The sequence below is a fragment of the Astatotilapia calliptera genome, chromosome 11 (genome assembly GCF_900246225.1).
Source record: "Astatotilapia calliptera chromosome 11, fAstCal1.2, whole genome shotgun sequence".
Lineage (NCBI taxonomy): Eukaryota > Metazoa > Chordata > Actinopteri > Cichliformes > Cichlidae > Astatotilapia > Astatotilapia calliptera.
The window spans coordinates 35,476,465-35,501,639 of NC_039312.1; the positions used below are offsets into that span (position 1 = coordinate 35,476,465).

Sequence of the window (25,175 nt, forward strand, 5' to 3'; positions counted from 1 at the left end):
TGACTACCACAGCCTCCTGCAGAAGATTGCAGTACTGGAGACAAAAATTCATCGCTTAGAAGTAAACGTGGAGGTAAATGGACTGTGTGGAAATGAAACAACCTTGCCTTTGATTCAAAACAATGGCGATGAGCAAGCTAGCACACAGCTAAGGAGCACAGATAACATGACCAAGAAAGTAGACTCTGTGCATTATTATAAATCCTCAAGTGATAATCCCCCCTTAGACTGTCTTGGTGCAAAACCAAGACATAAATCATGTCTCCTGGAAGGGGGAGGACGTATCACAGGCAGGGCACAGCGAGCTGAAATCTCTGAAACCGACTGGCCTTCACTTCCTACGAGACAGAGAAGCTCTTCTACCCCTGTATACGAGAGGAAACAGGACTGGACAACCGTGAATAGGAAGGTTAACAACAAACCTTCAAAACAACTGAATGTGAAACTGCAGAACAGATTTGCTCCACTATCAAAGGACCCTGGATCTATATCGGACAACCATCCATCTAAAAGCAGTGAAGTAAGGTCTGAAAATCTGTTGAAAAGTGAAAGGCCACAGGGAAAGCTAAAGGCTAGGCCTGAAACTCTGATTGTGGGTGACTCTGCCGTAAAGGATGTACAAAGGATGTGCGGTAAGAACACTAAAGTCCTCTGCTTTCCTAACGATATGGTCAACAACCTGAAGGAGAGAATTCTTCAAATTGCAGATGAATATCCAACTGTGACAAACATTGTTCTGCATACAGGGTCAAACGATGTGTCCAAACAACAGTCGGAGGTTCTGAAACAGGACTTTACTGGATTATTAAATACTGTAAACTCTCTGAATGCAGCTGTATTCATCAGTGGACCTGTACCGCCGGTCAGAGGAGGAGACGAGAGATTCAGCAGGTTGTTTACACTGAATAAATGGCTTATATCAGCATGTGCTGACCACTCAGTGCATTTTATCGACAACTTTAATATTTTTTGGGAACGCAGGCATCTGTTCAAAGCAAATGGATTTAATTTTAACAAGTCAGGGGTGAAACTGTTCACCTCCAACTTGTTTTATTCCATACGTCATCCATCCGTGCTTGGTGCCAAGGCTGAGATAAACGAGGAGTTATCTCATAAAGAGGAACAAACAGTACTCCAAGAACAGACAAAGCCCAGCAGAAACCTTGAGGAGGAGCTCCATCTGCCCCCACCCGGGAAGAGCCTCAGAAAGGAGAGACATCCATGGCATCTGAGGAAGAGCCTCAGAAAGGAGAGACATCTAAGGCATCTGAGGAAGAGCCTCAGAAAGGAGAGACATCTAAGGCAAGAAGAGGGGTCCCTATTTGCCTCCAACTCTCTCAACAACACCAACGACCAGGACCAGGGACCACGACCTTCCCCAGTCCCCCAAACCCCTGACAGGCCATCACCCTCCTCCCCCTCCCTTTCTCCCTCCTCCCCACACCTGAAATTCACTGAGGAGATGATGGAGCGGGTCAATGCTGGGCTCAGATCTACCCCCCGTCCCAATCCCTTTTTGTCCCCCATAAACCCCCCACCAGAGCGGCCAAAGGTTCGCCATCGAGCCCCACCCTCAACAGAGCAATCGAAGTCATATTGCCCAGCCTCGCCCCCCTTAGTTCCTCTTCATGCCCTGTCTCCGCAGTCTGATGTGTGATGTGTGGAGGGTCCGGGCTGTGAGGATTATGGCAGTGGTGACTTTTCCCAGGAGAAGCTGGGACCCTGTTTACTAGAAGGTTTTAAAATTTCTGTACTTTTAGGTAACAGGAGACATGTGGCCTGGTCAAAACACAGAGAGCTGCACTCTAAAAGATCTTTAAATATAGTAAACATACCTTGTGTGCCACAGACTGCTCCCAAACACGAGGGGACAAGTAATACCTCTAAAACACTTAAGTTGGCTTTATTAAACATTAGATCTCTAGCTGGGAAAACATTTTTAATTAATGATTTAATCACTGAGCACAGCCTTGATTTTATGTTTTTAACTGAAACTTGGTTGGACCAAAGTAACAGTGGAGCTGTTCTCATCGAGACGACCCCTCCTAACTACAGTTTTATCAGTGAGGTCAGGGTGAGCAGGAGAGGAGGAGGGGTTGCTGTCTTATTTAATGAACCATTTCAATGTAAGCAGCTATCTCCTGGAAGTTTTCAGTCTTTTGAATATGTGGCTTTACAGCTGAAGGCCCCATCCAAAGTTGTGTTTCTTAATGTTTACAGGCCTCCCAAATACTGCACAGACTTTTTTAATGACCTCAGTGAACTGCTGTCTGTGATCTGTGTTGATTTTGACTGTGTAATTATTGCTGGGGATTTTAACATTCATGTGGACAACCCTCAGGACAAAGGGACTAAAGACCTGAGTAACACTCTGGGCAACTTTGGGCTGACTCAGCATGTAACAGAGGCCACACATAACAGAGGACACACTCTTGACCTACTGATCTCCAAAGGCCTGAGCATTTCAAAGGTTACTGTGTCTGATGTGGGCCTGTCTGATCATTACTGTGTTTTCTTTGAAAGTAAAATCTCAGCCCACACAAATATATCAACAACAGTGATCACAAAACGGTGTATAACTGAACACAGTAGTGCAATTTTTAACCAGGTCTTCCCATTAACACCTGACCTGCCCAGAGGGTCAGTCAATGAGCTCGTCAATAGCTTCAATGCTAACATGTTAAATGTAATGGACACTATTGCTCCCATTAAGGTGAAGGTTATCTCTGGAAGGAAAAAGTCTCCATGGAGAAACTCCACACTGGTGAAAAATGAAAAAAGAGAGTGTAGGAAAGCTGAGCGCAGATGGAGGAAAAACAAACCTCCAGGTTCATTATGACATTTATAAAGAGAAACTTCACAATTATAATTTACAACTGAGGAGTGCAAGAAGGTCCTACTTCTCTGACATCATCACTAAAAACAGCCATAATGCTCGGGTCTTATTTTCTACAGTTGACAGGCTAACAAACCCTCCTGTGTCTGTGGCAGCTGAACTTCATTCGACCATGGCCTGCAATGACTTTGCCAAATTCTTCACTGAAAAAATCCAAAAAATTAGACAAGCAATTGGTACATCAACAGCAGATCCAGGATATGTACTGTGTCCACCGAAAAACTGTTTAAACACCATGAAACAGTTTCAACCTATTAACAGCAAAGACCTGGAGGACATCTTAGGTCAACTGAACTCCTCCTCCTGCTGTTTAGATGTCCTGCCAACAAGTTTTTTCAAAAAGGTCTCAAAGACTTTAGAGTCAGACATGTTACAGATCGTCAACTTTTCTTTATTATCAGGTGTGTTTCCAGAATCACTAAAAACTGCTGTAATCAAACCTATACTGAAAAAGGACAATCTTGACAAGACACAAATGAACAACTACAGGCCGATCTCAAATCTCCCGTTTTTAAGTAAGATCATTGAAAAAGCAGTTTCTCAACAGCTCAGTTACTTCTTAAAACAGAATAATTGCTACGATGCCTTTGTAAAATTATGATATTATTTTATGCCATGTTATACCCCTAATTAAAGATTGTGAATTATTATGTAGTTTTAGTTTGCATTATTCTCCTGAATTAGAAGAAGCTGATAACTATTGCATTAGTTAAACTGATTTGCATTACATTAAATTGCTGACTTGTTGTGAATGAATGATATTGTTTTATGATGCATTATATTGCTGAGTTATAAGAAATACTGTTCGCAGAAGGTTATTGTCTAATTTGTCTGAGTAGAAGAGAACAGAGTGTGCTGGAGTTTTCTGCCCCATTTCAGCAGGAGCAGATAAACAGGGAGCCAAGGTCGTAGCTTAGGCGCTGTGTGAGAGAGAGCATGTGAATGTTTAGGCTTTTTATGATAAGGTGGAGGCACCAGAGGTTATAAAAGTTTGAGCAATGCTCCACCATTTTGAGATTTTGAGGCTGTCTGCATCAGTGTCCATCTCCCACGTGTGTGATCATTAAATCATCGTTTGACTCAACCCGGCCGGACCAGTGTTGTTATTGTGGTTTTTTCTCTTGTCTCCATCCCCAATATTCTGAACCTTAACACCTTCCAGTCAGGTTTTAGACAGAACCACAGCACTGAAACCTCGCTGACCAAAGTGTTTAATGACATATGTCTGAACACAGACAGTGGAAAAATGTCAGTCCTAGTTTTACTGGATCTCAGTGCAGCATTTGATACAGTTGACCACAACATATTACTCAAACGACTGGAGAACTGGGCAGGTCTTTCAGGAACTGTACTAAACTGGTTCAAAACATACGTAGAAAACAGGAAATACTTTGTATCAATAGGTAACTTCACATCTGAGCAGACAAGTATCACATGTGGAGTTCCCCAAGGTTCCATCTGGGGACCCCTTCTGTTTAACATCTACATGCTCCCACTGGCACAGATTATAAAGAACAACAAAATAAACTATCACAGCTATGCAGATGACACACAAATATATATCACAATGTCACCAGGAGACCGAGGCCCTGTACAGGCTCTTGGTAAATGCATTGAGGAAATCAATGACTGGTTGTGCCACAATTTTCTCCAGCTAAACAAAAACAAACTGAGGTAATAGTCTTTGGCGCCAAAGAAAAACGATTACAGGTCACCAGAGAACTTCAATCTATACATCTAAAAACCACAAACCAGGCGAGAAATTTGGGTGTAGTGATGGATGCAGACCTAAACTTAGAAAAACACATTAAGACAATAACAAAGTCAGCTTACTATCACCTCAAGAATATATCAAGGATAAAAGATCTGATGTCTCAACAGGACCTGGAAAAACTAGTCCATGCATTCATCTTTAGTAGGCTTGATTACTGTAACAGCATCTTTACAGGTCTACCTAAAAAATCAGTCAGACAACTACAGCTCATTCAGAACTCTGCTGCTCGAGTCCTCACTAAGACCAAAAAAGTGGACCACATCAGTCCAGCTCTGAGGTCTTTACACTGGCTGCCTGTCCGTCAGAGGATAGACTTTAAAGTTCTGATGCTGGCCTATAAAGCTCTGAATGGTTTAGGACCAAAATACATCAATGACCTCCTGACCCAGTATGAACCTTCCAGATCCCTCAGGTCATCTGGATCCGGTCTTTTATCAGTTCCCAGAGTCAGAACCAGACACGGAGAAGCTGCATTCAGCTTTTATGCTCCTTATATCTGGAACAAACTCCCAGAAAGCCTCAGATCAGCTGAAACACTCAGTTTATTTAAATCCAGGTTGAAGACTCACCTGTTCTCAGCTGCATTTGAATAAAGCACCAAATCCACACTTTAAGCTTAAATTTCAAAACTTACATTTAACTACTGATTTTATCTACTGTTTTGATTTTATCTGTTTTGATTTTATATACTGTTGTTTGTTTGTTTGTTTGTTAATTAGTTAGTTTATTTGCTTGTTTTAATCAATTTTAAATCATGCTTTTTATTTGTTCTTGTTTCTAATGTCTCTGTAAAGCACTTTGAATCACCTTGTTGTTGAATTGTGCTATACAAATAAACTTGCCTTGCCTTTAATTACCAAATGATTTCAGGTTTTTACAGGAAACTTGAGGAAATAAAGTCTGAAACAACTGATGAATAAAGATGCACATCATCTGCAAACTTAATATTTGTTGAAATTTGCTCATTAATGTTGTTGTTGGACATTAAATCCATTTAACAGTAAAGTTACTGAAGTCTTTAAATTGTTAGCCTGACAATAAAGAACATTTAGAGTTTAAAGGTGTAAAGATGTGAATCGTTTTGGACGTTTCTGTACTGGGAACAAATAAAAGACACCAGCGTCCAGTTTGTCACAGCAAAACAGATTTATTGATGTGTCACTGAGTCCATGATTGACTGAAATAATCATTTTTACAATAAAACTGGTGCATAGATGATTCTGACCAATCAGACTGCAGATTCAACAGTTCAACATGCAAACTCTGCTGACTTCAAACCGGTAAATAATATAAAGCATCAGGATGACGAGGTTACCTGTAAACTTACATTCAGCTCGGTTTAGGACTCCTTAAAGAATAAAATCACACTTGAATTTACATCTTCAGTTATTATAGAAAAGTATTCTACCAGCCGCAGGACGGCGCTGATCGTTTATCCCAGAAACCGTAATCTAAGAGCAAACAGTAAATACGAGTTAGCATCACTCTGCTGAAGCTTCTGCAGAGCCGATTATTACAAACACACGAAGCTCAAACACTTTAAATAGTGACAAATAACAGCTCACTCTCCTCAGATTACAATCAAACAGGAAACCAGTGATGCTGCATACTGGTTCCCAACGATCGTAACATTTCCCAGTCAGATCAGCAGGAACATCCTCTGCAAAGTGAAACTTTCTTAAATGCTTAGTTACACATTTGCTTCGGTTTTCAGGACTAAGATGCTGCTGGTTGCTGTTCAGGTGTCTCACCAAGCAGAGCGTGAGACCCTCAGACTAAACTAGAGTACATGTTTTTCTTCTACAGAGCCATAAAATGTGACTGGCAGCTACAGCATGCTTATACGTGAACAGGATGTGTAGTGAAACTAACGACAGTGCAGAGCTGCAGAGCTCCTGTCCTATATGGGGAAGAGCTCCGGCTCCTTGTAGCAGATATAATGAGCATCCATGCAGCAGTCGTCGTCGCTCCACTCAAAGCCCGTGCCGTTTCCCAGACTCATGATGGTGCACTGGCCTTCCTCCACCCCACCGGGCTCGCCGTCACCCCAGGTGGTGCTGTTGACGCTGTCCCCGTTCACCCAGAACCACTCCCCGTTCAGCGAGCTGCGCCGCATGCCGATCCACACCTCTTGTACAGTGTTGTTAGTTAAAGACCTGTTCTGGTAAAGTTTGCCATAGATCTGTTTCTGGAGGTCGGCGCTTGACAGGCAGAGCAGCTCTAGTTTGCGATCAGCGCAGGCTTTAAAAGATTCACGCCAGTCGCTGGGTTGTTCTTCCAAGTCTAGAACCTCGGGGGTCACGGCGCAGCCCCTGAAATCTGTTCGGGAAGAAGAAGAAGAAGAAAAGGCTGAAATCAGAGGTTTCACAAGACTAAACATTAAAGCAAACGTCCAAGGCGTAAAGTTTAGGGTGCAGTCGTTCACATTTATTGGAAGGAAGCAGCTAAAGAGTCGACGCTTGCTTTTTCCCTGGGCTCCTGTTTGCTCTCATTGGGTTCTTTCTTTAAATCTGTTCTAGTTTGTATTTCAGTTGTTGTTGTTATCGCAGCTCCATCACTGCTCTGTGCGTCTGACGTTTGTGTTTCCATTCTTGAGTCCCATTTTTCCCACTTATATAAATCAAAGTTTAGCTTCAAAGGTAAACATTTCTGGATTCTTTATTTATTTCTGCTTTATTTTGCTGATCATGGCTCACATGTGTGAGCTGCAGCGGCGATCGTGGCTCAAGAGTTGGCAGTTTGGAAGGTTGCCGGTTCGAGCCCGGCTCGGACAGTCTCGGTCGTTGTGTCCTTGAGCAAGACACTTCACCCGTTGCCTACTGGTGGTGGTCAGAGGGCCCGGTGGCGCCAGTGTCCGGCAGCCTCGCCTCTGTCAGTGCGCCCCAGGGTGGCTGTGGCTACAATGTAGCTGCCATCACCAGTGTGTGAATGTGTGTGTGGATGATTGTGTAAAGTGCTTTGGGGTCCTTAGGGACTAGTAAAGCGCTTTACAAATGCAGGCCATTTTCACCATTTATCCTTCTAGTTCAGGCCTCACAACCGTGAGGAACACTCCTGTCCAGACGAAGATCGCCGACAGGCTCCACGGGGAGGGTGGAGTCAGGCTGGCTGTACTGACAGTGCAGCATATTAATGGAAGGTAAACGGGAATGACGCCTGCAGCTCTACAAAACGTGGGAGATCTTCCTGTGGAGTGCACCGAGGCTGGTGTCCAAGCATCAGGAGCCACCTCACGCTCCTACTATCAAAGCACTCCTGAACCCACGACAGCATCAGAGACATCTTATCTGGACTAAAGAGGGAAAGAACGGGACTGTTGCTCTGTCCAAGTTCTCTTGGAAATGAAAGGCAGCATCAGGCTCCCGGACTCTTGACGAGCAGACACTTAGATGCTTGAGTCTGCGGTCGGTGATGATTCGGGGCCGTGTGCCATCTGCTGACGAACTTTAAGGACTTAGCACCCGCCCACAGCTCACCTGACCTGACACCCCAAATCAGTGGGAGAGGCCAAACATCTGACACACCAATCCAAGCTGAAGGCCTGTAAGCAGCTGTGCTTCAGTGAGACCTCAGCAGGACAAGCTGAGCGCTCAGGTGAGCACGCTTCAGAGGCTGGACGTTTCTGTACTGAGAGTCCTGCGACTGATCTCGTCTGATTTTAATGACGTAAGCATCACAATAAAAAGTCTGCATTAAATTACAAACCAAACTTTTTTCATGATCTTTGTTTTTTTAGATGCACGGGTACATATGACGTGTCCTGCACACAGTGGATATTATCACTAACTGTGGAAATCAGCAGCAGTTCCTCACCTGGGCTTGAACTGACGACAGGTGCCTGGTTCCCAAACAAAGTGCTTCCATTGTTCCCGCTAAAGTAGACGGCCATTTTGGAGGAAGTGTGCCAGATGACAGTTTCACCCAAACGCAGAGGAACTTGTATCGAGCTGTAATCAGTCCCCTCCAGTTTCGTCCAGTCTGCACTTGATATGTGGTTATTTCCAACACGAACCCCGTCGGTGACGTTACTGCTGACCACGATCACGGCGTAGTTATTGGAGATCGTGGGGAATGCTGTGACCACAAAGCAGCAGGCAAAGTTTGCTGTTGGGATCAGAGGGAGAAGTAATCCCGGCCGGTAGAGGATGGCTGTGCCGGCTACATCATACGTCGGTGAGCTTGAGGCGTAGGGCGTGACGCTGGTGGAATCGTTCTGTGCCAAAAGTACCATCGTCTCTCCCGCGGAATCCTGGGCCAGAAATGGAGGAACTAAGTACTTCAGCGTCCTGCCTGGGGCTGGCGGCAGAATGGCGTACAGCAGCCCGCAGCTGCAGTTGCGCTGGACGGCGCAGGGGTGGCCAAAGAGGACGGCCACTGGCTTTTCAGCCGTCACGTTTTTAAACCCTGCACTCTCATTCAACCAGATCTGAGCAACCTGGCCTGACTGGAGGGAAACTTCTTGCGTCTTTAATCCTCCGACGTTCACGTTGTTTTGCTGCTGAACACCGTTGACGATGATGATTCTGAACGGGCCTCGCTCCGTCACCGTCTGCACAACTAAGTCCTGATAATTGTTTGTGCCGGGAATTGTGGGTATTGGTGGGATGAGGTACGTTGTGCCGAGTTTGTCTGTAGGTATGACGACAGCAGTCTGCAGACTGTCTTCTTTACGGCTGATGGCTTGAACGGTGATATCTTTGTTGCTGTCAATGGTCAGAGTTTTGTTGGAGATGTTTTGCTTCCCGAGTTCCAGCTTTTCATTCACGGTGAAATTCCAAACATCTCCAGCGTCCAGGACCCGTTGCTCAGACTTGTCGTACTCTTGAACTCGGACTGTTGTCTCGTTTTTCAAAGCAGTGATTATGACCATGTTTGTGGGCGGGCTGGGGTAGTAGCTGGCGATGTTCTCCGGAAACACAACGGTAAAGTTTTGGCCAACGGTGTCGTAAGGCACAGGGCCCGTGGACTCTGGTGAAAGAAAACACAGCAGCTGTTTAATGAGGAAGAAACAGAACCGTCTTTGTCCTTCCTTTCTACCACATTTTCAGGAATTCTGGTGAAAATTATTCCAAATAAAAAGAGAATTCTGGATGATTCAGCAGAAATATTCTGAAAATCAAAAACCCTGCCTGATTTAAATTTGGCTTGATCTATCCCAGCATCCTCCTCTGTCACACCAACCCTCTGCATCACCTCTTTCCTCCTGCCTGCAGCTCCATCTTTATCCTCCACCCTCAAACCACCTCGTCCCTCTGACTCATTTCTGATCCTGTCCTTCCCGCTCATGAACATCGAGCCCGTGTCTTTGTCATCGTGCTACGACGTTTGTGTCCATGCATCACAGCAGGTCTCACTGACTCACAGAATAAACTGTGCAGGTGATCGAGTGGGTAAATGTAAATGGCATCAAGAACATGTAAAAACACGGACAAAAGATCACAGATTGCAGACTGTATATTAAAGATGGCCGTGGCCGGCCTTTGACACCTTTTGGCCATCACCATTTTTGTTTTTAAACCACAGCTGATTATCATATTGAACAGCAGCTAAGCTTGAAAACTTCAGTCAGGTGATCATTTCTATAGCAACAAGCAGACTACAGACTGAACACACCCATCGCCGCCTCAGAGGAAGTGTCCATGCCCCTGAAACAGAGCCCTTCACTTCATTGGCTGGTTTGAGAGCAGGTGGGTGGAGCTTCTGTTTATTTTCATAAAGACCAAAGAGCAGAAAAGCTGAAGGCTAACAGGGATGACGTTACACTGACACCCTGCTTTTAAGCCGTGTTGAAGCTCGAGCGACACGTTTAAGCCGAGCACAGAAACTCAGGTACACTCGATCAGCTGAGCAGGAATAGAAAAGCCCCCCCTCTGTTGTTATGAAGACGCAGCATCTGCAGCCCTTTTCCCCTTTATCTGCCCGGGTTGACTGCTTTTCCTTTGCAACCCACCACGACCGTGTGTACATGCTTGTCGTCATAGAAACATGTCTGCGACGTCATTATTATGTGACACAAACACTACAGCAAAGGTGGAGGTCGAAGCGAACGTAAGACCGCCGCTCGGTCTGTGGCTTTCCTCACACTCGTTGTTTGTTAGCCATTTCCTTCGTTCCCGAGTTTCATAAATGGCGGTTTTGATTTTGGTGAACGAGATGCTACCGACCAGCCAATCGGTGGCGTGCAGTCTGACGATGTCACATTTTAGTGCGTGTTTGGATGGCTTGGAGCCCCGGCTGAGCAGGTGCTGAAATAGTACCGGGTACTATGACCTAATGGGAAACCCTGGAAACCGGGGCAAGTGGATCCGAGGAGGTACTAATGCAGGGGTGGGCAACTCCAGGCCCCGAGGGCCGGTGTCCCTGCAGGTTTTAGATGTGTCCATGAACCAACACAGCTGATTTAAACGGCTAAATTAGCTCCTCAACATGTCTTCAGTTCTCCAGAGGCTGGTAGTGAACTAATCATGTGATTCAGGTGTGTTGACCCAAGGTGAGATCTAAAACCTGCAGGACCCCGGCCCTCGGGGCCTGGGATTGCCCACCCCTGTACTAATGGAAAAGGAGCTTATGTTTCACATCGGGCTGTAAACGTGTTTATTTCTGATGCTCATGTTAACAGTGGCATCTACGCTGAAGCCTCTGGTGGACAGAAGGGGAACTGCAGGTTCACAGTTGGATTATCAGTGTTTCAGATCAAACTGTAAGCATGCAGATTATACTGGAGAATAAAATGATGGGTTCCAACAAGCTGCAGTTTGTTAGTAAAGATGGGTTAATGACAATAATGTCAAGATTAAATGTCAGTAATGAATGTTCGGTTTGAGTTTTGAATTCTTATTATAATTTGGATCCTAAAGCTCTTTTGCAGTGAGCAGGTGGGAGTAGTGATACTCTTCATACAGTCTGTAATATTTCACATGTAGCATCTATGACCCCAAACTGCAGGTGACCCAAAAGAAGCCCAGGTGTGCTGATCGTCGCGTTTACCTGAGCTCCTCGCTCCCAGCAGCAGCAGGAGGACCAAAGGATACATGATGGAGGAAAAACACCAACGTCTCCCTGCGACGTACAAAGACACGTAAAGAAACAAAGGATCACATGAGGTTAATGTCCTGCTGCTGCTTAACTTTGAGTTCAAAATCATCTGAGATATGACGTCACATTTACCTCAGTTTATCATCAAATTACAGAAGTGGCTTTGATATGAAGCTTCTGTCGACACAAAGGAAAAATATCAGGAAACACTGAAAAACTGCAAACACAAACTCAAACACGTTTAATGCTTAAATAATAAATCAGAAAATAGATCACATGCAATAAAGTCAAATATTTTAAAAGTACAAAAACATTTTATCAAAATACAAATGTATGAAAAAGAAAACCGGGCCGAGCTAATGTTCAATCAAATCTGAAGAAGCGTGAAACAACAAACGGCTCTGTGATCGATCGAGCTGCAAACGGGTCAAAATCAGAATTTGTGCCTTTGAGGAGAAACCCGAGTCTTACCTGCCGGTCTGCGGTCAGCGGCTGACTGTGGGGAGTTTTCCACAGTCACCTTCTTTCCTGTCCTTCAGGTATGGAAACGATCATTTGTGAGTCAAACTCGCAGTGATTTGGAAGACATTTGCATGCCATGCACATCAGTGCAGGTGTGGCTGGGGCCTCGCGACTGTGCGAGCTCCTGCAGCTAAAAGCACCAAATCGATCTGTCAGAGCTTCGATTCATCTTTGATCCTGTCGTCACATCTGAAATGTCTCATCTTGTACTTGGTGTGGTCGTTCGGACAGACGGGAGAGAAGCCGTCAGCTGTTAAACCTGGATGATATTTCCTGTGGTCAGAAACGTCCAACCACGAACTGACCTCGGCTTCAGTCGGCGTGCACATTAAACACGTGCTTTCCTCTGATCAGCTGATGACAATAATCAATCAATCAAAATGTATTCATATAGCACATTTTAAAGACCGCAGTACACCAAAGTGCTTTCCAGTAAAATCCTGATACAGATAAAAAAAAATCACAATATAAAATATAAATTACAGATATAAATAAAATAAATAAAATATAAAATAATTACATAATCTAAATGCAGAGCCAGATGTAAATTACCCTAATTAGCCCTGAATGGCAGGTTAAACAAATACGTTTTTAGGCGTGATTTAAAAGACTGAATGGAATCTGATGCACGAACATGAAGAGGAAGAGTATTCCATAACCTGGGTGCAGCAACGGCACGGTCTCCCCTGGTCTTCAGCCGAGACCAGGGCCCTGTTTCAAGAAGCCGGTTTAGTGGAAAAACTGAGTAAGTATACCCTGAGTTAACGAAAACTCTGGGTTTTCGGTTTCACAAAGCGAGTTCAGCTGCAGCCTGAGTGAGTCACTATGACGACACACTCCGTGAAGCTAACCTGCCCCCTAGCAGGTTTACTACAACTAACCCTGACTGTCTCCGCCCCTTTGTCGGAAACCTGACAGTAGGAAGTGTCGGACATGGCGTGCTCCTTCCTTGAAGAGCCAGTAGATCGTGAAGCCCAAATTCTCCGCAGAGCTCTCCGCCGGGAGAGAGTGATCAGAGCGCGTTTGGACATTTTATCATTTCCTGATGATTTCCTGTGTGAACGTTACCGTTTCTCAGCACAATCTATAATTTATTTGAATAACATCCTCAGGCCATATATTACGCATGTGACACATCGCGGACATGCTCTCAGTTCATTGCATATTATTTGTATTGCACTTCGGTTTTTTGCAAACGGGAGCTTTCTGTATAATATTGGTGACGCTGAGCACGTTTCCAAGGCTACCGTCTGTCGGGCAGTCAGGAATGTTACAGTTGCACTGAAACATCTCCTGCACTCGTCTGTGGTGTTCCCCGGTCATAGACCCACAAGATTTATCAAAGAGGGATGCCACAAAATTGCAGGTATCAGGATGACCAAAACGTAATGTATGATGTGGTGATACCTGGACTACTACTTAAATTCTACATTTATTTTCAGGGTTCCCAGGCGTGTATAGATGGCACTCACATTCCAATCATTGCTCCTTCAGTAAATGAAGGAGACTATGTGAACAGGAAGTCTTTCCACAGCATTAATGTACAGGTACATAGTTCCCTGTAGCATTTCAAACTAACAAATTATTTCATTATAGTAATGGATGCTAATTTGTGTTCTCTGCACTGTGAAGATCATATGTGATGCTGCCAACATTATCACAAATGTGGAAGCCAAGCGGCCAGGCTCTGTCCATGACTCACAAATATTCCGTGAATGTACACTGAGCACAAAATTTGGACATGGTGAGTTGAGAATACTTTAAAATATATAAAGACCAATTGCTTCAGGGACATTTGAACTGAAGTGTATCCTTCTGTCTTAGGAGAGTTCACTGGCTACTTGCTTGGTGATAGGGGGTATCCATGTTTACCCTATTTGCTTACCCCTTACCCTGACCCTGAACCGGGCCCACAGCAGCGATATAATCTGGCTAATTGCAGGACAAGAGCCAGAGTTGAAATGACTATCGGAATGCTTAAGGCCCGGTTCCAGTGCCTGCAAAGACTCAGGGTCACCCCAGAAAGGGCATGTGACATTATTGTGGCATGTGTGATTCTTCACAACATTGCCACAATTAGAGGAGAACACTGTCCTTCTGAACCAAACAGCAGCAGTGATCCAAACCATGAACATCCTGACCCTCCCACGGACATACAAGATGGAAGCGCAGTCAGAGACACCATATGTCACAATCATTTCTTTTGACCCATCACCTCAACATGTTGAAAGAAGAATAAACAGATTTTTTGTTCAACTGGCTTTATTGGTCGCCTGTGTTTCCTGTACACAACGTATTAAAAGATGTAAACCTCATAAAGTGTCTCTGTTGCTTCCTCCTCTGTAACAGCTGTCAATGTTTCTTCATTATTTTCCTGTAGTAAAGAAATAGACAACATTGCTGTTCTACTGTAAACTCATATAATCTGTGGAGTATTACTCACAACTGCATGTTGGTCTGGCTCAACAGGAGGCTGCACCAGATGCAGTACACCATCACCATCAACTGATAGAATATGAGGTTTATACAGGTCACTTATAACTTACAAGGGACCAAATGGCAATTAACAAACATACCAATCACCTTACACTTCATTGTCATTATGCTCTCAAAGACAACCAAGACTGAGGGAAGGCAAAATCAGTAGGAAAATAACTTCACTACAAAATAATCCATTATGGTAAAGAGTTTATCAAATGAATGAGCAGCACTGCAAAGGTGACTGTGAAGAAAGGATGTATGCACATCATGTATTATTTTGGATTTACCCCCTATGTAGGCACTTGTGTCTTGTGGGGTTATTGACTCAGAGGATGTCCCCGCAGAGATGCCTTCAGCCACAGGGCGCCCACTGTTTTGGCTGAGGGCCAACTGCTCAGCCTCTGTGAGTGGTGGTGGTGGAGGACCCCCACCTGTTTTTCGGGCCTCTGCTTTTTTCTGTTGGCTATAACGGGTCACATTTGAGCATACAGAGTAAGCAAATATGTACTTGTAATGTGCTCAGATAATTTCAATAAGTGCTTACAGAAAGGAAATTAATGTAGCCTCTAACTGCAATTGATTTACATGGGACAAACAGACCAAGCACTATGGCTCATAATACAATTACACCTTACCTGTTTGGACTATATTTTTATATTTCATTTTTACTTGCTGCCAGGAACGTTTGCGGCCTGTTGGGTTGCACCTGCGCTCACATCACATCACAAAATAAAATGTATGAAATAACAAATAAAATAACATATGATAAAATAACGTGTTAAATGGGTGGAAATCCCTCGATCAATGTTTAAATTAACACTCACGCATTGACTCTGTCGGCTATGTTTTGCCATGCATGCTCTCTTTCTTTTGCAGCTGTGGCTGTGTTACTTTTTTCTGCAAAATTTGCATGTTATCGGCATATGCTGCCATCAGAATTTCGGCCTCAAGCGCTGTAAAATACATTGACCGCGCCTTCTTTCCCTCCGTCTCCATGGTGACTCGCTTAATCTGTGCTCCGCTTATCAGGGCTTTATGTATCCTCGTCCGCGCGCTTCACTTGGGGTTAAAGCAACTCCGCGTTGATTGAACTAATTGTTATCAGCCTTTCTGAAACCGAATATTCCGAGTTGGACAGTTCGGGGTTACTCAACCCTGAGTATCGTTTTTCACTCTGAGTTTTCTAAACCGGCTTCCTGAAACAGGGCCCAGATCTCATCTGCAGTCAGTTTGAAAGTCAAATGAGGCTGAGCTCGCTCTGAGCCGTGTTTTACAGTCAGCGTCCATTTAAATGATCCCTGTAACCTGTTTAAAGGACAGCGCGTCCCGTCTGTGCTGTTTAAATTAGTTTGACTGGAATTAAAACAGGAAAGAGTAAATTCAGAAAACAGAGATCAGCTTCCTCATTTTTTTAAACATCATGTAAAAACACTTTCATCTGGATTTGGTATCACAATTAAAATTATTTTTGTGTGTGTGTCCCGTTTGGATCTTTAGCCATCAGAATTGTTGTCTTAAGGCCAAGAAAGATGCAACTGCAAAGCTCTCTCAAAAACATTTTGAGAGAGCTTTGCAGATTATTTTAAGGTCTACATTAATAAGGGCTATTGGACGATAGCTTGAAGGAAATACAGGGTTGTCCGGAATTCTTTGTAAAAATCTGGACCTGGAGCCTTATTATTGGGCATACTTATCAGGCTTCCTGGAGTTCACCTGGCGTCAGTGGCGAATCCAGTGCCACTGCTTGGGTGTCTAATAACTTTGGAAGAGTTATGTTGTCGAGAAATTGATCAATTTCGTTTTTAGACGGGTTTATTTGTGGTGTATATAAAGTTTCATAGAAATCCCTAAAAATGTTGTTTATTTTTTTAAGATCATATATTGTGTTCCCAGATAAATCTTTAACAGCACATATAGTTGTTTTTTCTTTATTGATTTTTAACTGGTTAGCAAGAAATTGTCCTGATTTGTTACCGTGTTCATAATTTTGCAGGCGAAGTCTTTGTACTAAGAATTTAGTCTTTTTATTAATAATTTCATTTAATTCTAGTTTTGTCTTGCGTATTTTGTTTAATATTTCTTGATCTTGGTGTGACACAAAGGCTTTTTCACAATTAAATTTAAGCTAAAAACAACAACAAAGTATTACATAATGGGATCGTCACTTGTAGTTCACAATTTGTCCACATGGGGGTGCAGTTTCCCCTCATTAAGATTCAACAATTAATGTCCTCATTACTGCCTGCTGGGTTCCTGTTTCTCTCTCTCTCTTACACACACACACACACACACACACACACACACACACACTGTAATCCTCCTTGTTGCCCTGCCTGTTGTGTAACTGTGAGAGCTCTTATCTAACGACTGTCTAACAGCTGCATCACCAAAGACTTCAAAGTCATTGTTGTTAAAAAAATCTCAGGTGTGTTCGAGCTGTGATTATACATCATTACATTATACATCGATGTGTGATAACTCACTTTACCACACATCGACACATCTGTATACATGTAGCACATCAGTATATCTGCTCATCTATATAGCAATATAAACATCTGTATACTCATTTCTACATAATCTGTCATAACTGCTCCCAGCTGTTATCCTAACTGTATCTGTATATAATCTGCTCCTACTGAACTTACTGCTCTTGCAAACTGTATTTTGTTTTCCTGTAGTCATACATGTGTAATGACAATAAAGTTGAATCCTCAAACAGTCACACAGAGAACTCAGACGAATAACTCTCATCATCTCATTCGATATGAAACTCTAAGCAGAGCTCACATTAGTGTCAGACGGAGAACAGCTCACACTGACAGTCGGTAAGCTCGCTCAGCAGCCGCAGAGCAGAAGCCAGGGGGAGTTGCAGTGACGCGCCCGTGAGCTCCGCAGGCAGCCAGCCGTGCCTGAGTGACCGAGCCCCAGGCCGAGGGGCCGGGGGCACCCCACCTCCGAAGTGGCCCGAGCGAGCCCCAGGCTCCAGGCCCCGATAAGCGGCCACCAGGAGAGAGCCGGTGTGTACCTGGACGCCCACCCCCAGACACAAAGAACCACCAACGCACCGACACCTGAGGGAGTCCGCCACTGGCAGGGGAAGTGGTGGTAGGGGGAGATAGGCCTCCAAACCTTGGAGGGCCTGAGGTGTCCCCAGAGAGGTGGCGCCTGACACCCAACCTGACATATAGACACAGACATACAGGCACACACAGACACAAACATCCATTCCCACCCTCATGCTCTCATATGCACTTACTCCACACTCAACCAACATGGAGACAGACATAAAGAGACGCTGTACACACGATCACACTCCCCAAGCGTACTCTACAAACCGGGTCTATGTACCCTTGCCCCTGGAGGGGGAACTGCACCCAGACCCAGGTGGTGTTACCCTTTTCCCTGCGGTGGGGAGAGGCAGACCGCCCCGACTCCGCAGCAGCAGGGAGGCCCCACACTCCAGACCGCAGTCGGACGGCCAACTCCTTCACACGCCCCCGTCCTCTGCTGCCTGTTGTGTGCAGACATGTACCTGTAAATATATGCTGCACAGTGCCCTCTGTAGTATTATTGCAGCTGCTTCGTCTCTTTTTCCTTTGAAGTAACTGGCATCGTGCTTTGTGATTGCTCAGAGTTACAGGTTTCTTACTCTCATCGGCTCATCTTTGTTTTCTGTTTCATTCAGGGTTTCAGTTTTTCTCACGTTGGTTTGTTTCTGCATCCAGGACAAAAACAGAACAGTACATATTCCATCTATCACAGTCACGCGCAGGTAAACCTGCTGTGCGTGCTCTGCAGGTGTGCACACCTGGAACATCTGTCCGTGTCGTCAGACGCACAGATCAGGTCGAAGCAAAGGTGCCGCCGCGACGTGATGTGAAAAACCTGAAGACTTGAGAGTGAAACACGATCCTAATAACTGCTGTTTTTGTGCAGCTGCTGTAGAGTCGTGATTCATATCAGAGACACCATGTGACCTCTGTGGCGACAGCTGGACGCCGCGGGTGATGGCGAGGCCTCCGTTACTGTCTCGCTGCACGTTATAGTTTTATATGTTTACAGTCAGATACAGTTACGACCTTTGAACTTTGTTCTCACAGACCTGCAAATATCAGCCTTAAATCCTGTGTGTGTGTGTGTGTGTGTGTGTGTGTGTGTGTGTGTGTGTGTGTGTGAGTGTGTGTGTGTGTGTGTGTGTGTGTGTGTGTGTGTGTGTGTGTGTCCTCTAATCTGTAATCTGCCTCTAGATTACAGTTTGCAGGAAGTCTTAAATAATGACATCATTGTGTGGCTGTGGCCCCGCCCCCTGCATGATATCACTCAGAGCTGGATGGTCTGTGAGAGCAGCAGCATGGCCGCCTTCGTCTCAGTGAGTAATCTTCATTTTATTCCATCTGTTTTGTGTATTTTGTGTCTTCGATCATCGAGAGCTTTTTCTCTGTTTGTTTTTTTCTTTCTTCATATTTAGAACAAAGAGTCTGATATTTGATCCTGTCACTTTTTAATCAGGAGCTTTTCTTATCTCACTGATTTTCAGCAAATAAAAAAGCAAAGTAAGTAAGTTTAAGTTTTAGTAACATTTCATTTATTAAAAGGAAAATAAATTCAAGCTCTGGAAGTTTTATGTTAGTCGACGCTTTTTGGAGATGATTTTTGTACGTTGCTGAGAAACTTTTAGAAAGTGAAGAAAATGTTTCAGGAACATTTTTTATTTTTATATTTGTTTAAAGTTTTGGGCTTTTTAGAAAAAGAGGAGCTTTTTGAGATGGGACGAGTTTAATCTTTGATCTCAATTAAACTCACCAACATGAAATAGTTTTTACAGAAAGTAATCCAGGTAAAAACAAATCACTGAGACTCAGCAGCAGCTTCCTGGTTGTTTTTCTAACCACATCAGGATAATGTGACGATGCTCCACCTTTAAATGGGTCTGACAGATGCTGCTGCGAGGAAGCAGCCTGTATCTGGTGGCCTCTGTGTGCTGCTGCTGGTAAACGAGGTCTAATTAAAGCAGAAGTAGGTCTGTGGCGGCGGCGGCGGCTCCTGGGAGCCGTCCTGCAGACGGAGCGCTCGATTTAGACCCAGCGTCCTCTGAGATCAGCTGATCCAGTCCGTCCTTCACAAACATGTAGATTAAACTTCCTTCCTTGAAACGCAGCGAGCTGTCCTGCTGCTCAGGGCGTGTGACCAGGGACTATTTTCAGCAGCGGAATAATCCACGTTTGGTACGCGTTGTGTGACCAGTTATCCATCTGAAGGATGTCCTCCTCTCGTTTCAGCTGGTAACATGTCAGCACTGCCCCGTCACCTCCACCCGCCGCGGCCTCATCTACAGAGACTCTCTCTCCGCTCTGTCTAGGAACCTCAGGGCCCCCGGGGGCCCCCGTCAGCCCCCGGGCCCCCGGCCGCAGGGCTTCGGCCTCCAAGGCGGACGCCGCTGCAGGCTCAACAGGTACGGCGCGCACATCTACAGACACAACAAACCAATAAAAACAGATCACCTGATCTAATCGCAGCCGCCGTCCGTCCCCACAGACCTGAGCTCCCAGAATCCACTGCTCTGGCTCGCTCCAAGCAGTCTGGCAGCATGAAGCACCTGGTCCTGGCTCACCTGAGGAGGATGCTGACTCCGAGCCCCGCCCAGCAGCAGAGAGGCCTCCGCCTGCCAGGCTGACCTCTGACCCGCTGCTGGGACGCAGGAGGTGGTCCGGAGTCGCAGTGAGAGCTGCTGGACACCAGAGGGCGACAGAGGTTCAGACTGGGTCTGAGGTGGAGGAGAACTGGTGTGGTTGCCTTTCCCTTTTCCCTCACCTCCACCCAGCACCTGTGGGAGGAGGCCGGACTTACCGAACATCCTCATCCTCCGCAGGGAGGAAGAGCGCAGCAGCTGTCCACAAAGTTCTGAGCAGAAGCTCCTCAGCGTGGTGGGTCTGAGCCCCACGGCACTGTGGGTAATGACTGCAGCTGCTCAAGACACAATTTTCCTGCTGCAAATGAACAAAATGTTAATTATTTGTGTTTCAGAGATTCAGCCGTCGCTGTGATGGCTCAGATCTGTGTGTGTCAAACTGTATTTATTAAACAGACTTTAGACATTCATGTTAAACTTAAGTAAACGAGTTGGATTCAACAGTGTTTCTGTTTCCTGGAGTTACTTTAGGTTCTGTGATCAGTGTTAGATGATTATAGTGTGTAGCTGCAGATCGGAGCAGCTGACTGTCTCGTGTCCTGCAGCAGGAGAATGAACCCACAGCAGCCAAACAGCTGATTGTGTTCAGGCTTCAAAGCTTTATGGTGAGTTTGACACTGAACTGCAGAACCTCTGAAATAAACCCACTTCCTGTTTCTCTGCGTCATTGTTGATTGTTTGCTGGGTAGTGTACAACCGCAGCTCTGAAAAAGTCAGGATGCTGTCAATCAAAGCCAGTGTCGTAAAGTCACATTTGATTCAAATTAGAAAACATTTAAACTGAGGGAAGGATTCGTTACACGAGCTCGTGCTGAGTCTGATGTCAGCGTCACGTCTGTAAAGCAGGACCAGTCTGCGCTCTGACATCGGTCTGTGATGGTCTGTGATGGTCTGTGATGGTCTGTGAGCCGACGACAGCAGCTGTTCCGGTCTGATGGAGGTTTCCAACTGCTCGGCGGGCCCGGCTCTGCTTCGTCCTGTTGTTGTTGCAATGATGCTCCAGATGTTCGCAGCTGGTCAAAGGTCTGGACCGCAGTCTGCAGTTCGGCACGGCCCTGCTCGAACACATCTGGATGTTGCTCTCAAACGTGCTTATACATTTCAGCCTTTCCAGATGTGCCAGCTTCCAGGTCCAGTTCCACAGGCACTGGTTTCTAGTCCCAGTGACTTTTCAGCCTTTGGTTTCCAACATTTTAGAGTTTTGGTTTTCTGGAGTGGATAACGTGGATTTCTGAGACCTGCAGATCATTGCATTCTGTTTTTATTTACATTTGCTACAGCATCCTGACTTTTCCAGAATTGGGATTGTGCACCCACTGGACACTTTATTAGGTACATCTTGCTAGTATCCGCTCTGCTTCCACTCGAGCGTGCTCTGCTGAGATCTGTGGCTGTGGAAGTCGTGTCATGTTTGAGAAACCAGTTTGTGAGGATCTGAGCTTTGTGACACGGAGCGTCACCCTGCTGGAAGCGGGATGGTACACCGTGGGCACATCACTCAGGTAGGCTGTGGAGATGAAACACAGCGTCGCAGCAGCTGCAGCTCGTCGATGCAGGTAAACTCTGACCTGCCGTCTGCCAGGTTTAATAAAAATATTAAACTTATCAGCAAACACTACCGCCCCACCCACCCACATCACCAACCTGAGCCACGGTCTGAGGAACCCTCATCACTCAGGACGCACAGACCAAGTCCTGTTGCACTTCCTCTGCGATGTGTGCCTTTCTACAGTTTTTGGATGCATGCCTCCTGTTTGTTATTTCTAGTTTGAATAAACAATGAGAGGCTGCTAAACTCAGATTAATGTTAACGACTGCACTTCATCGTGTGCACTGATGAATGTTACTCCCGCTGCTTCGTCCGCCTTTCTGAAAATAATCGGAAACACGTCTGAGGCAGTTTAAGGTGGAACTGCTCCAGCTCTCCTTTGGCTTTATGTTCACGATTCGCAGCGTGCGCACCGCTGTGATGTCTTTACAGAGAGGCCGAGGACTGAACAATAAAGAGGACAGAGTTATGTAACTCCCAGCAGGTCAAAGGTCGTTTGAAATATTAATTAGAAAGTTGTGCAGGCTCGGGTCTCCTGCTGACAGCTCACGTTTAATCTGCTCTGCTAATGAAAACCAGAACGAGCGGCGCTGCTTTAAACTGCAGAGCGGCAGGAAATGACCTGAGCCTCATGTAGCATGTAAGCAAGGCCCGGATGACTTTGAATAACTACATCACACGTTCAAGTATTGTAACAATCAATATTAAATACACTATTATAGGCTGGTGTGTCACAGGTACAGTGATTACTTTAACCTGTTTGCTCTCTTCTCTCTGGGTCGTTCTTCCACTTCCTGTGTTGGAGACTCGTGTTAAACATCAAAACAACAGGATGTGTCCTCAGTAAACGTTGTCATGGAAATGAGGCGTTCCTCAGGGTTCTGTTCTGGGACCTCTGAGTTTTGAAAGGGTGCGGTGACCTTTGAACCTTTAAAGGAAACCTGTGCTTTTCTTTAGTCCACACATCACAGGGCAGGTGTAGAAGCCGAGCCGTGCTGTCGGCCTGCAGCCGCCGTGTGCATCACTGCTGTTACTGCCAGCAGCAGCTCAGCCGTCAGAGCAGAAACTTTGTCTTCTCTCGTTGTTATTTCAATAATCAGACTCAATTAAGAGAAATCATGTAGAAGAACGATGGATGAAGGTCTTTCTTGAAGTTTGTTTTTGGCTTTTTACAGTCATATGATTTAAAAACTTCAGATTTTTTATTTCCTCGGGTTTATTATCAGGTTAGAAATAAAAGAAGCTCAGAAGCGACTGAGAAACTTTGAATTTCTCATGATTAAAACTGTAAACACAACATGGTTGTAAAAAACAGTGACAAAAGCTCCTGATATGGACGAGCAACTTATTCAGTGATCCATAGTCGCCCTTTGAGAGGGCGAGATGGCGCCGGCGTGTGTGCCTCGCCGTCACATCCATTTATGCTCTGTGTGTTTCATAGTTTTTGTCACTTTTATTGACCTCATGATTCACAATGACTTGATGATTCGAAGAGTTTCAGTACATCGAGATACGGTTTCATGACTGTTTCTTGTGATAATAATTATTTGCTTCATGAACCCAACACTGCGTCCAGACTTCTCTCACAGGGAGACGCTCGAGTATGAGGGACGTTCTTCGGTGTGTCACGGAGCGCCCAGGCCTCCCGTCTCATCTCCTTTCGTGTCATAATACCAATAAATCCTCTGAGCGCTGACGGCTTCTCAGCTGGACCAGCTCTACCAAAGCGTTCCTCTTTGAGTCCGCAGTGATGTGCAGCATCACGTAAAACCACCTCCGCTGTTGTTTTTCTGAAGGAAAACCCTGAAAAAGCCTGCGATGGTTGCCAGGAGCTGTTTTGTGGCTTTGTGGGAACAACAATGACTTTTCTGTAATGAAATAATCTGTCAGGATTACAGAGGCCGACCGCTCCAGCAGGAGGGAAACGCTGCACAAACACTGATCTGCTAATCACAGATAAGCCGTGAGAAGGCCGGTTTGCTGCGAAACTGTGTCAGGGCCGAATCGTCCAGCGTGATTTAATCTCACGGTAACAATTATTCTTTGTTTTCCATCCACAGCTGAACTCCGTTAGGATCTCTCAGAGTTCCCACAGCAGGAGGAAGACTGCTGCCTTCATGAGCCGTCCTACAGAGTGGGAAAAATGCCTATTTTTACAGACACATACGTGAACGGGGGTCATGTTTATAAGTGTACCCACCCTCAGGTGTTCATACAGGGCACTGGCCCTTTAGCATCAAAGACAGGTTTTTGTAACAGCTGTGGACGGCTCTGTATTTCCTCACACCTCGCTTTCTTCCTGAGAACGACTCAAACTGAGGTCAGAAGACTGAGACTGGAGGACCTCCACTAATGGCTCCACTTGGCCTGGCGCTTGTCTGACAGCCCAGCAGTGTTTTCTGATAATGGGCTACATACAGCTTCCATCAGGTCTGCTGCCTCCAAGCTTCACAGTAGAGAAGGAGCTTTTCTTCACTTTTCTCCAAACGTTTCTGGTTGTGACCATAAATCTCACTGTTTTGTTGCGCAGGTGAAGTTTTATAGGCGCATGTTCCTCTGGTCTCTGATGGCACTCACCACCCCGACAAACTCACTTCATTTTAACTCAGTCGGGCATGAGAGCTCGAGTGCACAGAGCTGGGCGACCTCACCATGACCTCGGTCTGAATCTGCATCTGTGTGAGTTTATCAGGTTAACGTGTGATTCAAACGAGCTGCAGGTCTGAATCCATCAAGTGATGAAGACCCTGCAAAGCTTTGTTGAATTTTCAAGATTCAAAGCGTCTTGAATCTTGAAAGTTCTGTGAAACGTAGAAGCAGGAAATCACCAGTTTGTTTGCACGTTCTACAGATTAATTAAGAGACGCTATTTTGTTTACTCAAACATGTATTTTATATTATTTTACAATTGAATGTTTTTGTGTAGTAATTTTATTTGTCTTCCCTGTCTGAAACATTTTGAATGATTGTGCATGAATATCAGAGCTGACTGTCGTTATGTGGAGCTTGTTCCTGATTACGTGCTCCTCTGTAGATCATGCCCATCAGGTTTATGGGGAACAAAACGACAAAGACACAAGAGCAGAAGACATAAAATTAATTTACACTATAACAAAACCCTCTGATTAATGAATTTGACTTGTTTGTCCTTCTTATTCCAAACCAGATTTTTTTGTTGTTGTTACTGAAAATGTGAAATAACAGAGTACGAGAGCAGACTTTATGC

General features: G+C 45.1%; 1 protein-coding gene across 1 annotated transcript; it reads right to left on the reverse strand.

Annotated features, from left to right (window-relative positions):
- Window positions 1-5,792: 5,792 nt before the first annotated feature.
- Window positions 5,793-12,885, reverse strand: LOC113032734 (IgGFc-binding protein). The gene is made up of 6 exons (XM_026185806.1): window positions 12,862-12,885; window positions 12,177-12,581; window positions 11,838-11,882; window positions 11,658-11,729; window positions 8,484-9,638; window positions 5,793-6,989 (listed from the first exon to the last, which is right to left on the reverse strand). Exons 4-6 carry the CDS (start codon window positions 11,701-11,703, stop codon window positions 6,571-6,573), a joined length of 1,620 nt encoding a protein of 539 aa, XP_026041591.1. The 5' UTR covers window positions 11,704-11,729; window positions 11,838-11,882; window positions 12,177-12,581; window positions 12,862-12,885; the 3' UTR covers window positions 5,793-6,570.
- Between the last annotated feature and the right edge of the window lie 12,290 nt (window positions 12,886-25,175).

Bases quoted from the DNA above. Each gene is read 5' to 3' on its own strand.
- LOC113032734 (XM_026185806.1), bottom strand. From the start codon at position 11,703: ATGTATCCTTTGGTCCTCCTGCTGCTGCTGGGAGCGAGGAGCTCAG. The intron at 9,639-11,657 runs GTAAACGCGACG...TTCTTTCACCAG, and splicing joins GCTGGGAGCGAGGAGCTCAG to AGTCCACGGGCCCTGTGCCT. The intron at 6,990-8,483 runs GTGAGGAACTGC...CTTCCCGAACAG, and splicing joins TGTCGTCAGTTCAAGCCCAG to ATTTCAGGGGCTGCGCCGTG.